General features: G+C 37.9%; 1 protein-coding gene across 2 annotated transcripts in view; it reads left to right on the top strand.

Moving 5' to 3' along the window:
- MYOM1 (myomesin 1) overlaps positions 1-16,038 on the top strand; it is a 174,916-nt gene that overhangs the window by 152,185 nt on the left and 6,693 nt on the right. For both annotated transcript variants that reach the window (XM_036760648.1, XM_036760654.1), the window contains 8 exons: positions 1,180-1,324; positions 2,525-2,584; positions 2,866-2,933; positions 4,059-4,172; positions 7,136-7,223; positions 8,523-8,561; positions 8,660-8,765; positions 13,455-13,618. In XM_036760648.1, coding sequence (XP_036616543.1) covers positions 1,180-1,324; positions 2,525-2,584; positions 2,866-2,933; positions 4,059-4,172; positions 7,136-7,223; positions 8,523-8,561; positions 8,660-8,765; positions 13,455-13,618 — 784 coding nt within the window. The remainder of the gene's footprint in view (positions 1-1,179; positions 1,325-2,524; positions 2,585-2,865; positions 2,934-4,058; positions 4,173-7,135; positions 7,224-8,522; positions 8,562-8,659; positions 8,766-13,454; positions 13,619-16,038) is intronic.

Raw genomic sequence — 16,038 nt, forward strand, 5'->3', positions numbered from 1 at the left:
TGGTGGCAATGATGAGATTTTTTTAAAGAGGATAAAGATGATGGAGAGGTGAAGAAGGGGTACAACAAAGAATGCACACATGACTTATACTGACTTATAAAAAAAGATAGAAAATTAACATGTCACACATGCATTTAACATTTTATGCTAATTAGGTTTGTTTAGTGGAAATTAGCTTTAAGTCAATCTCAAATTTATGGACATGTTCATTTGAATGTGATTGCACAAAGGAATATCATTAAAATAACTCATCACCTCATTTAATATATAATTTCCTTTAAAAAAATCCCGGTGGAAGAAAGATTCATGACATGATAAAGGCTCATAAAAGTAGTGAAGAATCTACTTCAGGGACTCCATTTCTCACCAGTATGGATGGGTGTTTCCTGTCACTCAGTGCATAGTCATCTATCTGTACCTTCTCATCCTGTGTGAATCTTATCCATGTTCTTTCGTAAATGCTCCATAAACAATTGACCCAATGTACCAAAGGCCTTCCTTCCCTCTTCTTACAAACTGTTTATCACTTGGCCTCTTCAGACCTTTGGATTTGGAAATCATGATGATTTGAACAGGAAATGGGCCAGATTTTACCTTTGTGCTGTTTTTTTAATAAAAAGCTTCCTAAGCAAATCAATAATGTAAAAATCTGACAGACTAATGAGTATCTAAGAGAGCAAACTGTTTTCAAGGACTATCACTGAGACAATTATGCTACAATGTCCTTCAATAACCTGGTCAAAGTCCAGAAACTATTCTACAACCAAACCTTGACACTACATACTATGATCTGTATATGATATTCTAAGTACAAGTAATACTTATCTATTAAGGACTGACCACATCCTGTTATCCCCTTGTTCCTATGAATGCCTGTGCTTGAAAGTAATAAATCTCTATTTCCAAAATTCAGACATTTTATTAATTCAGTCTGGCCGTTTCTAACCAATTCATCTGAATTAGTGAAAGTGTATTATATTCCCCACAATCCGTTCCATTTTCCTAGATTTATGCTTAGAAGAATATTATCTGAAAAAAGTTACAAAGAAATCTCACTAAAATTACTACTCTCTTTTAATCAAGTTTTTTTTTCATTTTAGTGTTAGCATTTTCTTTAGTTAAATGGACACTGCTAAAAATATTGTTTTTTTCAACTCTGCTTTTCAATATGTGCTGAAGAAATATAAGATGCACATGGACCGAAACACAGGAATAATTGAAATGATTATGGAGAAGCTTCAGGATGAGGATGAGGGAACATATACGTTCCAGATCCAAGATGGGAAAGCAACCAACCATTCTACTCTTGTTCTCATTGGGGATGGTAAGAATTCCACTATATCTGTATTTGCCCTCAAGTTTTCCTACTTTCCTCATCAAAAATATCCCACAATACAAAGGCAACCAGCCATATGTCATTAGAAGTAATGGGGATGAAATTCTTTGTTCTAAGAAATGGCTCTCTGGGACAGGGCAGAGAGAGGAATAAAAAAGAGAAATTTAGGCAATGTAAAAACAAAGTATATCAGAAAAAATTTATTTAAAAAAAGGAATGGGGATGATTTCTCAGCTTTATATATTCACTGTATGATTGTACATTTATGCTTTCCATAGGAATACAAGCAGATGGGACTCTAAAGAGGTCACTAAACCCATATTTCTGCCTCTGGGCGAGACTGCACTTAAATTATCGTGATAAAAATAGTAGCCTATTCCTAAAATTGCCAGAGGACATTCTTATACAACCTCCCTTGGTAAAAGAGTGCAAGTGTTTTCCAACTAAACCTTGACATTTCCACCGTTATAACTGATATTTATTGCAAACAAGCTAAATTGAGATAATGTAAAATTCTCTGCATAGTCATATCTGCCTCAAGAGGTTGTAGGTCTCCTCTTCTTGGAAGTCTTCAGGCAGAGACTGGACAATCATTTGTCACATGTATTGAAGGGGGATTTTTTTTTCATGTAGAGGTTGGACTGGATAGCCACTACAGTCTCTTTTAACACTTGAATTCTGTGATATACGTCAATCCTTCAAAGAATATGGAATTCCATTGACAAAGATGCATCCCTGATGCTGATTATAACTATTCCACACATCAGTACAAAGTCTCATATGTTTCAGTAGCCAGAAAAATTCATCACTTGATGACTATCCTTTGGGTACTGAGCCTCTTGAATTTAACCAAGTTAACAAATAGTCCATGGAAGCTTTTCCACACTAATTGGAACTGCCCAAGTTGAGGTTCTGAGAACCCAGTATCACTTAAAAGCAATGACACGGCATTGGGGAGGCCCTGTTGATATCAATGCAAACTGTGACATATATGAAATACATTCATAATAATTGCATCTAGATAGTGATAATCCAGTTAACATAAGCAACCATGGAAAATACAAATTTTTAGAATGGAATATTTGCATTAGACAATGAAAGGTGGGAACTTCAAGTATCGGTGACTGCAATCTCCACATCTTGTGTGCTCAATTTTATCTCATAATCTTCTTTGTATTTTGCTCCTAGTCTATAAAAAACTTCAGAAAGAAGCTGAATTCCAGAGGCAAGAATGGATCCGGAAACAAGGTAAAAGTAGAGAGTAGGAAAAGAAGTCCCATATCTTTAAATTCCAAGTACATATGGACATAGATTTTTCTAGATGACTTAAAATACAAACTATTTTTATGGAAGTAATGTCAAATAAATATTATAGTCTAGGATATGCATTTGAAAAAATATCACTTTGGAATATGCTTAAAGAAATATAAAATTTTAAAATTTAATTCAATATTGTCACCTTATGAAGAAAATGAAATTTAATTTTACTCTTGTGATGAATATGGTCATGGCTCATATCATTTTTACAGGTCCTCATTTTGCTGAATATCTCAGCTGGGAAGTGACTGGTGAATGCAATGTGCTATTGAAATGCAAGGTAAGAGAAATCTGAATTTTTAAACGTGCACTGGTGCAGAGGAATCAAACATAAAGACAGACAGAAAATAAAAAATTAGATCAATAATATCTCTTCAAGTTGAACCAATGTGATGGAATATATATGTATATGCCATTCAACAGTTTATACATATACATACGTCAGTATATCTATACGTATACATATATGTGTGCATATCTATATATGTATAAACTGTTGAATAACATTTAAGCTCTTAAGTAATATGAAATACTCCAAATAAAATCACATAAAGCTGTCAAGAGAAAAAACACTAGTTATTTCACTCCAACTTTAGTTATACCTCGGTTCATTCATTTTCAGTCCCTGGGAGTCTTGTATCATCTTTGTTTTAGGCTGTGTCTACAGGCTTAGCTGCAGAACTATTCTGGAATTGTCTCTGCTACAATTTGCAGTTAAACATGTCAGTTGTGGTCAGCCTACATAATGATGACCTTCTATACCTCTGAGTGTCTGCCAGTCATGCCACTGGGACAGGAGGGATGGCTCTGGAATAGCTGAGCTGATGTGCCTACACACAAATAGTGAACAGTTTTGCAATTAGGCTGCTGAGTATTGTTGTTTTGATAGGCAGGTACAATAGCTAACCCATTGTAAAAAAAAAAACATTGCCTATCATCCTATAAAAAGAAATGAGTTTGCAGATAAATGAGATATAGTAATTAAACAAGTTCCACCAAATATTCATTTAACATCTGCTATGTGCAAAGTTTTTGTGCTAAGGGAGGAGGGGCAGAGATCAGTTCTGGATAGCAATTATGACACTCACAAATAGTATTTTGTACCATAGGTAGTAGAACTAAGCTCATTCAAATATACAAATACTATTAATTAATAAACACTATTTTGTTGACTATAAGGTTTTGGTTTTTTTCTGTCAGTGATGCCCTTGGGAGTATATATTTAGCAGTGGAATCTCTGGGTAAAAGAATGTGGATATATTAGCCACTTCATTTGCATAATTCCAAACTGTTTTCCAGATTGTACTAATTTGAAGCTCCACCAACAATGTATTAGTGTGCCTGTCTTTCCATACCCACCCCCCCCCCAACACTGACCACTTTTATCTTTTGTCATCTTTGCTAGGTGGCCAATATTAAGAAGGAAACAAATATTGTATGGTATAAAGATGAGAGGGAGATAACAGTGGATGAAAAACATGACTTTAAGGATGGTATATGTACTCTGCTTATAACAGAGGTAGGTAATTCTCACAAATATACAATTTAGCTTGTTAAATATGGTTTTTAAGAAACACCAGTTCTCTCAAAATAGGCTCTCTTCTCCATCACAAAGCTAAACAGGGGAGGTGTGGCTAGACAGCAGTTACTCTGATAAAGAACTAGTGTCTGGGGGAAACGCAAGCTCGCTGTGAGTCAACAGTATGACACAGCAACACAATAAGCTAAAATGATTTTAGGCTGAATTAAGAGGGACATTGTGCATTGGACTAGGGAGGTCATAACCCCGCTGTATTCTGCCTGTATTCAGACCACATCTGTACTACTGTGTTCAGTTCTGAGTAACATATTTTAACAATTAATCAATCAATCCATAAACATTTATTGAGTGCCTATTATGTGCCAGACACTGTGTGGTAACTATAAAAAGAGGCAAAACACAGTTCCTGCCCTCAAGGAGCTTATAATCTAATTGACGTGGATAAACTGGAGAACACTCAGCAGAGGTCGACCAGTATGTCAAAGGACCTCAAGGTCATCCAATTTGAGGAGTGGTGGAAGCAACTGGAGATATTTAGCCTGGATAAGAGGAGACAGGAAACATGAAGAGCTTGAAGAGTTTTCATGTAGAAGAGGGATTAGATTTGTTAGCTCCCTTCAGCAGTCAGCTTAGACTCTTTCTCCTCTATAATGCCTTTTCTTATACCTGGCTGTCAGCGATCTCCCCACCTCTCTGAAATTACTTTGTATTTACTCTATATATGTCCTACTTACTTATCAGTGTACATTTTTCCTCAGGTGGAATGTAAGTTCCTTGAGGGCAAGGACTATTTTTGGTTCTATCTTTATATCCGTGATACCTAGTAGAGGAGTGACATGGTTGGAACTGTGCTCTAGGAAAATCACTTTAGTGGCTGAATGGAGGATGGATTGAAATGGGGAGAGACTTGAGATAAGAAGACCTGCTAGCAAGTTGTTATTGCAGGATTATTCCATTGCAACAATCCAGACATGAGGTGATGAGGGCCTGAACTAGACTGATGGCTGTGTCAAAGAAGAGAAGGGGGCATATTCAAGAGATGTTGCAAAGGGAAATCAAAGGCCTTAGTACGAGATGGGATGTACGTGAAAGATAGTAAGGAAACCAGTATGATTCCTAGGTTGTGAGCCTGAGGGACTGGGAGGAGGGATTGTTCCTTCTGTAATAATAGGGAAAATAAAAAGAGGAGAGGATTTAGGGGGAAAGATAATGGGTTCTGTTTTAGACATGTTGTGTTTAAGATGTCTATTGTACATCCATTTTGAGATATCTGAAAAACATTTGAAGATTGGAAGTCCACAGAGAGATTGTGGCAGGAAAGGTAGATTTAAGAATCATCAGCATAGAAATGGTAATTAAATCCATGGAAGCTGATGAGATCACCAAGTGAAGTCATCTAGAGGGAGAAGAGAAGACAACCCAGGACAGAGCCCTTATGGGATGCCTACAGTTACAGAGAATGATCTGAATTAGAATATAGCAAAGAAGACTGAGAAGGAGCAGGCAGATAGGTAGGAGAAGAACCAGGAAAGAATGGTGTTCTAAAAACTAGAGTGAATAAAGTATAAAGGAGGAGAGGGTGATCAGCAGTGTCAAAAGCTAAAATGAAGTTGAGGAGAATGAGAACTGAGAAAAAGCCATTGGTTTGGCAACTAAGAGATCACTGGTAATTTAGGAGAGAACAATTTAGATGCAATGATAAGTTCAGAAGCCAGATTATAAGGGGTTAAGAAGAGAGTAAAAGGAAAGTGGAGGCATCTATTATAGGTGACCTTTTCAAGGAATTTAGCCACAAAGGGCAGAAGAGATATAGAACAATGGTGGGGACTGAAGGATCAAATGAGGGTTCTTTCAGGATGAGGGAGATATAGGCATATTTGTAGGCCATAGGGAACCGGCCAGTAGAAAAGAGCAACTGGAAATAAGTGAGAAAGCAGGGATTACAGAGGTGACAATACGTTGGAAGAGATGGTAAAGAATAGGGTTGCTTGAGGGGAATTATCCTTGCTAAGGAGTAAGGCTATCTCATCATGTGAGGCAAGGGTGAAGGAAGAGATAATCTCAGAAGGCATCTGAATGATAGGAGATAAAGAGGGAAGAAGAAAGAGCTCGCTCATGGCAAAAAGACTCCATTTTTCTGTAAAATATGAGGCCAGATTCTCCTCTGAAAGAGTTGGGGTGGGAAAGGAGAAGCCAGGGGAGTTTTGAGAAAGAATGAAAAGGAACTCGTAGTATATCAGGTATAGAAGAATTGCCTAGCAGCAGTGAGGGCCTAGTTGAGATTGGTAACATAAATGTGTAGTTGACCCAGTCAGAACACTTATCTGATTTTTTTTCTGCCTTCTACCTTGGGATTCAAGAAAGGTGGACAGTATAGAGTTGAATTGGTTCACCAAGGGGTCAAGATGGGGAAAAGAAGGAAGAGTGGCTAGTACAGGGGAAATGGCTTTTGTACTCTATGGATGTGTGACTAAGTTGAGGTGAGAGGCATGGTAAGATAGTTGATTCCATGATTTACTTATATGAACTTCAAGATAGCTCATTTCCCCCTATACTGCAAATCAAACTATAAAAATATTTTTCAATCTACTTTCTGCTTAAAAAGCAATGCTTCTGAATGTCTTGAAATTTGGTTTTAATAAATGAAAATACAAGCTAAGGGCCTCAGACTCACTGTTTAAATCATTTAAAGTATCACAAAGATGACAGACCAAGATTGTTGGGTAGGTAAATTATAACAGGAAGGGTCTTCTTGAAATTGTCCTCCCATCCCTCAGATAAAAAATTTCATGTTTATCTTATACTTATGCCAGATTTACATTGTCTTGGGGCCTTAAAAATTCAAATCCAACTTTCCTTTTTAAAGCTTCTCTCAACCTGACCAAAACTATTATTCATTGGGATGCTGTATATTTTGTCCTCCTCCTTCCTCTTTCCTCTAGTTTTCCAAGAAAGATGCTGGTTTTTATGAAGTGATACTGAAAGATGACCGAGGAAAAGACAAGAGCAGACTAAAGCTAGTGGATGAAGGTCAGTCTTCCCTGCTGAGTACATGCTTCAGGTCATTGATATAGTCTATATTAAGGTTACCAGATGATGTCTGTAGTCACATGGCTCTCCATTCATGGATTCGCTTTGAATTAAAGTTCCAGTAGATGAGTTATTATTTTATTTGAAAGTCTCCCTAGAAATCAAAGACATACTAATTGAGCCATGTGTATCCTCAGACACTATAGAAAGTTTAATAGACTAATTCCAATGATTATTTTTATCTTTTAAAAAACTTTCCTAGTACAAAAACTCAGCCATTAGAATGGACATTTATGACATTTATGTGTGTGTGATTTCCAAATAACCATACCTAGACAATCTCATTTGATCCTTACAACAACAAGTAAGATATTCACTATTTTACCAATGAGGGAACTGAGGCTTGGAGAGGTGGGATTTAAACCCAGATATTCCTAATTCCATGCCCAGCACTTTATCCATTATGCTGAATATATATATATATACACACACAAAACATGTATTTAAAAAAACAATCTATTCTCAAATGAAGACAAATGATAAAGTAATTATGATGATTATGTATGAAATTCCAAGCTATACAGCTATTATCCAGGTAAGAAGCCCCACCCAAATGCAACCTTGCTTCTCTGAGGTTTTGGGGGATGAGGATATCTTGGTAATATTAGTCACTTGTAAAGTATTGTGGTATGGTAGTACTGGGCCCAAGAGAGACCTCAGTCCATGTCTAACTTCATGGGGAGGTCAGTTAACCTCAGTTTCCTCATCTATAAATAGGAATACTTGCTCTATTTATCTTGTCGGGTTGTTGTGAGGATCAAATGAGATAATTTATAGAAAGTAATTTGCAAACCTTGATATTGTTATTAATTGCTGTCAGCATTAAATTAATAAATAATTGCTATTAGCAATCATTAAATGAGCAAAATTATAATTATTAAGCAAATACCCAATGCTCTAACTTGTTCATGTACCAAACTTTGTAACAGAATTACTAACAAGTAATTGACTTGAATTTTGGCTTTGATCTCTTGGGTGGGTATGGCAAAGGATAGTGGAATGGGCAAGGAGTCAGGAAACCTGGGTTTGAATCCTGGCCCTGAAATTTACTACCTATGCTGCCTTGGGTAAATCATTTCAGCTTCATGCATCTCACTTTCTTCCTCTGTAAAATAGATTTCCAAATCTAAATTTTTTTATCTTCTCAGATAAGCAGGGAAATTTGAAGCTGTTTTTATGTTTAATACAAACTTCAGTTTCTTTTTCTGTTGAATTTTTTCTCTGCCTCTGTTTTCACAGCTTTTAAAGACCTGATGACTGAAGTCTGCAAGGCAATTGGTAAGCTTTCATTTTTTCAGAAGCTGCATGACTCACTCACTGTTCTGTTTTGTGGAGGAACTTAAATGTGCATGAAATAACCTGCCATCTCCTTTCAGCTTTGTCTGCCACAGAACTGAAAATCCAGAGCACAGCAGAGGGTATCAGGCTGTACTCCTTTGTTAATTATTACCTGGATGATCTGAAAGTGAGCTGGTCCCACAAGTAAGTAACTGGGAATCTACTGACCTCAAGGAAACTTTCTTCTCTTTACTACAGAAGAGCAAAAATTCCAACATTCTTCTTGGAAGTAGAGATTTCTTTCAACATTCCTGGTCCTCAGATTGGGACATATAAGATTAGAAGTCAGAAGCAATGAATTTATGGCAGGCTGTTCTTTTAGGAAGACTTTTCCTTAGGGGGTGCAATGGACTAGATCCCAAGCAGTAGTTGAGGCTGAATTTGATCATGGGTCCTCTGATTCTGTCTGAACTTTAAACATAGGGGAAAAAATGTGGTTTTGTGTGTGGTTTGTCCTTTGTTCTCAAAGAGGACCATGACATCAGGGATATGATGATGATGATGAAGGAGTAGATGATTAACATCGTAACAAATCAATATCTTTTAGTGGGCCCCAGACTTCCCAAGATATGAATTAATGGTCTTATTCTTCAAGAAAACCATTAGCCACTGAAGTGTCCTATGGCTAAACGACTACATTAATGAATGTTGTAGACCCTGCAGCCCACATCTCAGGAAGGCTTTTAAGGTTTAGGGGACAAGTTTGGACTGATTCGAGCCTTCTGATGATTACTATTATTATAATTATTTTAAAATAAAAACTTAATTTTGTATTTTAAAATCTTTTCCCCACTATTACTAATTATTAATTTAATAATTAATGCTAATAAGTTATGGTACTAATATTTGCTCCATTTCTTCCTCCTTTCCTACAATTGTTAGTTTAGTTAACATTTCCAGGGGTCTAATATGGAAGAAGGGCAACTAGATGATATGGTGGATAGAGTGCCCTGCCTGGAGTTAGAAGAATGCAAGTTCAAATCCAGCCTCAGATACTTACTGGCTGTGTGACCCTGGTCAAGTCACTTAACCTTGTTTGCCTCAATATCCTCACCTGTAAAATGAGCTGGAGAAGGAAATGGCAAACCACTCCAGTATCTTTGTCAAGAAAACCCCAAATGGGGTCACAAATAGTTGGACACAACTGAAACAACTGAACAACAACAAATATGGAAGAAAGCAAGATTCCAGCACAGAGGGCTCTAGTTTTTTTTCTTTGTTCTGACTTTTTCTCTTAGACTACATCTTGAGAAGTTATTTTAAGTTAAAATGGATAAAATTAGGGCACCAAGATTCTAGAAAATTTATCTGTGACATCTAGTACATTCTAATGAATGAGCTTGAAGGACATAGTGAGGGGCAAAGATAAGTCAAATGGACATACTATGGAACCGACAGTTTTATGTTTTCTCTGCAATAATTACCTGCTGAACAAGAAAGCTGGAGCGTGTGAATGTTATTTGAGGAGGTGAATCACAAACTTTCCAAGCTACACAGAAGGGGCCGTCTAGTTCCACACATACCGAAACAACATAAACAGCCAGTGGTCAGCCAGCCTTTGCTGTTGCTTGAAGACATCCCCAAGAGGAAATCTGCTGAGTCCCATCGCAGCTCGATGCATTAGAGGGCAGTTCTAATTGTTAGGAAGTTTTTCTGTGTGGTAAACCTAAACTTCTTCTTTGCAATGTCCGTACACTCTTCCTAGTTCTGGTCTATGGAGCCAAGCAAAACAATTTTAATCGCATGTGAGAAAACTACTTACCTTCTTTTCCGGGCTAAGCATGCCCAGTTCTTTCACTGGATCCTCAAAGGGCCTGATCTCAATGCACTATACTATTTTTGTTGCCTTCAGCTAGATATTCTCCATCTTAATGAATGTCCTTACTAAAATGTGCCATCCAGAAATGAATGGGCACCATAATATTATAGATATGGTTTGGCCAGGGATAGAGGAAAGAAAGCTATCAGCACATCTGCACGCCATGTTTGTCTTAATATAGTCTAAGATTGTATTAGCTTTCTTGGCTGCCATGTCACACTACTGAATCATTAACCTTTTAATTCACTAAAAACCTATTTATTTTCCAGATATGCTGCTGCCTATCACACCTTCCCCATCTTGTTCTTATGAAATGATTTTTTTTAACTTAAGTATTAGACTTTACATTTGTCTGTATTAAATTTTACTTTATTAGCTTTGGCTCAATGTTCTAGCCTTTCAAGACAGTTTTGAACACTGACTCTGCCAGGATGTTAGCTGGGCTAGGTTGGCTAGGCTTACAAGGAGTCATCATGGGCATATTAATTGAAGAATTGTTTGTAGGCCTCTGTGTACACTGAAAATTTGGTAAGCATGCCACCTATCTATCTATCTATTCCTTTATACAAGTCAATAATCATTAATAAATATGTTAAACAGCACAGGCTAAGCCCAAGATCCTTGAGGTACTCTACTGGAGATCTCTTTCCAAGTTGTTATAGAACAATTAATTACTATTTAAATTGGAAGGAAAGAAAGAAAGAAGGGAGGGAGGAAGGAAAGAAAGGAGCAAGGAAAGAAAAAAAGAAGGAAGGAAGGAAAGAAGGGAGAGAGGAAAGAAAGGGAGGGAGGAAAGGAAAGGAGGAATAAAAAGAAAGAAAAAGAGAGAGAAAGGAAGAAAGGAAAGGAGGAAAGAAGAAAGGAAGGAAGAAATTATTTATTAAGCACTATGTGCCAGGCACTGCACTCAGTGCCATTGAACCAATTCCATACCCACGTAACATCTAGCCCACGTCTTTCTATCTTTTCCACCAAAAGAACACGAAAAACCTGTGAGATGCTGGCCTTTTTTTGTTATGGCTATTTTGCTAGTAAATATCAAGCTCTTAAATGATTGTATCTGGTTGTTCAATAAAAGTTTTCCCATTTATTTCTGGATCCTGTTAGGAATTCAGAAGTCAAAGGGCTGACTTTAGTGCCTTCATAAGCCATGACATTATTTTAAAACCATCAGGGAAGTTAAAGTGATTATTACAGGAATTCAAGAAAGACTTATTCTCCTGTCTAATATTGAAAGTCCTGAGTATATTGTTAGCTCAGTCAATGAACAAGCATTTATTAAGTGCTTACTATGTACCAAGCACTTTGTTAAGCGCTTGGGGTTCTTAAAAAAGGCAAAAATAGTCCTTGCCCTCAAGGTGCTCACATTCTAATAGAGGAGACATACAAGCAATTATGTATAAACAAGATATATTATAAAATAAAAAGATATGTTATAAAATATAGTATATTACATTATAATAATAAATAATAAATTACTATATTATATTATATAATATTATATTAAAGATACATTATAAAGTAAATTGAAAGTGATTTTGCACCTCCTCCCTGATTATGTGAGATATAAAGTCCCCTTTTATTTCTCCTCTTTTCTTCACTAGTCTATCTTCTCCCCACCCCCATTCCCTCCTTTTGAGATCATCAAAATATAACAAAAATCACTCCTAGCTCCTCCTTTTTTTTTACTCTGTCTAGGATCCCTGCTGATATCACCTCCATCCCACCCCCTTAGAATGTGAACACTTAGGAAGTCTTTTCTGATTACTTGCTTGCATTTACCTTTTTGTTTCTTTTTATTCCAATATTTGCATTTCCAAGTTTCTACATAGCTCTGTACTGCTTCTTCCCACTCCTCCATTTTGGTAGATTTCTCCCTGTTATACTTTTTTTTTCCTATTATACTTTTCAAAAGGCTTGCAAAACACATTCTTATCCAAAGAAACAATATTTCTATACTTGCAGATCTCAGATGAGGGATTGTGATTCTTGGTACATTCTCGTTATTACAGGTAGATAAATACCAATGGCTGGCTGTTTATGTTGGCCTTGCCATAGGGTTGGTTACTCTGTTGAGTGCATTGTGTCCTAGTATAGAAGACTCTTCCTTTTTCATTCCTTAGACAACTCTGACTCTTGTCCTTGCTCCCACATACTCTGCTTCCCCACTCTCCCTTGTGTCTTGATCCATTCACAAATGGATTTCACATAGAGATGAGCCCATACCCTTTGCTGGATTACAAAGTGTAATCTGTACCCACAAAGCATCCATTTTGTCCCTAGGATGAAATATAAATTAACCTATGGTTTGGTCTTTTAGCCTTAGTTTCCTTCTAACTCTGCAACTAAAAATAATGTTTGATGGGCAGCTAGGTGGTGCAATGGATAGAGTGCCAAGTCTGGAGTCAGGAAGACTCATCTTCCTGAGTTCAAATCCAGCCTCAGACACTTATTACCTGTGTGACCTTGGGTAAGTCACTTAACCCCGTTTGCCTCAGTTTCCTTATCTATAAAATGAGCTGAGAAGGAAATGGCAAATCATTCCACTGCCTTTGTCAACAAAACCCCAAATGGGGTTACACAGAATTGGACACAACTGAAAAATGACTGAACAACAAAAATAATGATAATAATCACAACACATATAGGGGACTAGGGAGAGCACAGAATAGGTCTGATTCAAATAATCACTTTTCTTTATGACCTCCAGACTATTATTTGGGGTGATATGTTTGGACAAACAGAGGTTGGCATAGGATGACATATGCCAAAACACAGTCCCATACCTTCTTACCAAGTTCTTTCCCTGACTCGTGGTCACTCCTCATTCTAGAGTCTTGTTCCAGCAGCCATAAATATTCACTGAAACACAGGAGAAATTGTTGCGAGGCTGACAGCCCTCTCAAAGTCTTTAGTACCTTTATGTTGGCCTCTTCTTAGTGAGAAGAATCCCAGGGCAGGAGAACTCCTAACCCCAAGAAAGCACTGATGATGTTTCCCTTTGTTTCCCAAAGTGGAACAGCTGTTAAGTATTCGGACAGAGTTAAGAGTGGTGTCACTGGGGAGCAGATTTGGTTGCAAATCAATGAGCCTACTCCAAACGACAAAGGGAAATATGTAATGGAGCTCTTTGACGGCAAAACCAAACACGAGAGGAAAGTGGATCTTTCTGGACAAGGTAAGGAATGTACTGGGGGTGGAGGGGAAGCACTAGACTTGAAACCCCAAGACCTGAGTTCAAGACTCATCAATTGTGTGATCCAAGCCAGGTCATGTAACTACTCCAAACCTCAATTTTCTCATCTGTAAGCTGGAGGTAATAATTGTTCCTTTACCTACCTCTCGGGGTTGGTTATGAGAAAAAGTACTTTGAGAACCTTAGGGCAAGTGTTCCTGACCTGACTGGGTGGTTGTGATAAACATCGTCTTCTGTTATCATCATCATTGTTGTGATTTCTTCAAACTCCCTTCTTTTATAAGTCGTTCCCATCTACCTCCCTCTGTGCTTCAGGGTCAGCAGTTTAAATCACTAAGTTCTTCTCTACTTTATAGAATCATAGATTTAGGCCTGGAAGGGGTCTCAAAGGTCATTAAGCCCAAGCACCTCATTTTTGCACATGAGAAAACTGAGGCAGAGGTGGAATTACTTGCCTAGGGTCACTCAGCTAGTAAGTATTTCAGGCAGGACCTAATAACTAAGTGAGGGGGTTTTGCCTATTAATAATAACAGTAGCCAACATTTACATGGCACTTGCTATGTGCCAGGCACTGGGCTAAGTGCTTTACAATTATTATCTCATTTGACCCTCACAATAATCTTGGAAGGTAGGTGCTATTTATTACCCCCATTTTATAGATGAGGAACAAGGGCAGACAGAGGTTAAATGGCTTGCCCTGGGTTACACAGCTAAGTAGGTTTCTGAGGCTAGATTTGAACTCAGGTCTTCCCGACTCCAACCCTGGTACTCTATCCTCTGTGCCACCCAGCTGTCTTCAAAACTGTCATGTTTGTATCTATATTATTCCAGTAATTATTATTTATATCTATATTATTTGTAACTATGTTATTCTAAGATCTATATTATTCAAGACTAAATTGTTAAAAAATTATTGATGCTGGATTAAAAAAAACTTTCAAAAGTATAGTCCTGTCTTCATAATGACTGCTAATTACTTCCATTTCTGAAAAAAAGTCATCCACACATCTGTGATACTTGTTATCTGTATGACCTTAGGCAAGACACAACTTCTCTGGGCCTCAGTTTCCTCATCTGGAAAATGAGAGGGGTGGACTAGAGAGCTTCTCAGGTCCCTTTCAGCTCTAGATCTATTATCCTGTAAATTTACATGGTGACCATGGGCAGGTTCATTCAGCTCCAAGGACTCAGTTTCCCCTATAAGCACTGCATATCCTAAAATGCAATGATTCTAGTATCTCGGAAGATCTTAAAGAATGAGAGGGAGGAGTCAAAAGAGGGAGTCAAGAGAGAAGATCCAGAAGGTAGAGTTAATAATGCTGGCACTAGTGAGAGAACACACATCAGCATCAGTGCCACTAGGCTGGTGATCCTGGGCAGGTTAGGTCTCCTTCCTTTTGAAATTCAGTTCCTTTATCTGTAAAATGAAGGGGAATGAGGAAGGTCGATAAATGAGAATCTCTAAGCAAACTTCCAAGTTCATGCTTCTTTGAGTTAACTAATACCTGGAAACTGCCATTGTTTGGTGCTTTTATTTAAAAGCATTGGTATTGCTAGCTCCAGAAAAAAAAAATGAGGCAACTCTAGTGCCTTCAACTGCCAGGCGCCGGGTATAACATTGAAAGAGCTGCTGAAAAGGAAATGGCAGAAAGAGTATGGCGGGAAGAGATCAGCTTAGTCTCACCAGTTTAAAGATACAAGTAGCCAATCAAAGAAGGCTACCCCAACCCACATGGTAGCATATGAAAGCTTTGATGTCAGGTGATCTGGGCCACCTCTATCTTGGACAAACTCGGCATGCCCAGAGAAGCCTGGGTTACACTCAGAACTTCCTCTGCTCCAGCCTCCCTCCTTCCAGTCTTCCTCATGGTCCCAGCCCACTGTTTGGGAAACATTGGTCCAAGCCGAGCATACATACATGGAAATTAATCAAATGTGTTTTTCTGTCACAGGCCAGCACAAAGTCACATGGAAATTATACATACAGGGGACTGGATGAATGTGGGTTCTAGGGTAGTTCATCATGAGGATCCAAACCTTTATCTGTTTTTAAGAAACTCTTATAGGTTGGAATACCAGTTTTTTGTTGTTATTATTGTTTTTAGAGACTGGCTCTCCCTGTCTCTCTCAATCTAGAAGTATAAGGGCTACTCACAAACCAGTCACGTTCTAACTGGCTCAGGAGTTTTGGCTGCTTAGTTTCCTGGTAGACGTCCCCCAGGGGTCAGACTTATTAGAAACATCCAACTGGCATAGCCCACTGAAGCTCAGAACACTTGACCTCAAGAGATTCTCCAGCCTCAGCCTCCCTGGGCAACAGGCAAGCACCACCACCCATCCTCATACCCAACTTTTACACGGGTGGTCTTTAACCGGCCTGGTCGCTGCTTTTCTGTTCACT

This window comes from Trichosurus vulpecula, chromosome 1, assembly GCF_011100635.1.
Source record: "Trichosurus vulpecula isolate mTriVul1 chromosome 1, mTriVul1.pri, whole genome shotgun sequence".
NCBI classification, from domain to species: domain Eukaryota; kingdom Metazoa; phylum Chordata; class Mammalia; order Diprotodontia; family Phalangeridae; genus Trichosurus; species Trichosurus vulpecula.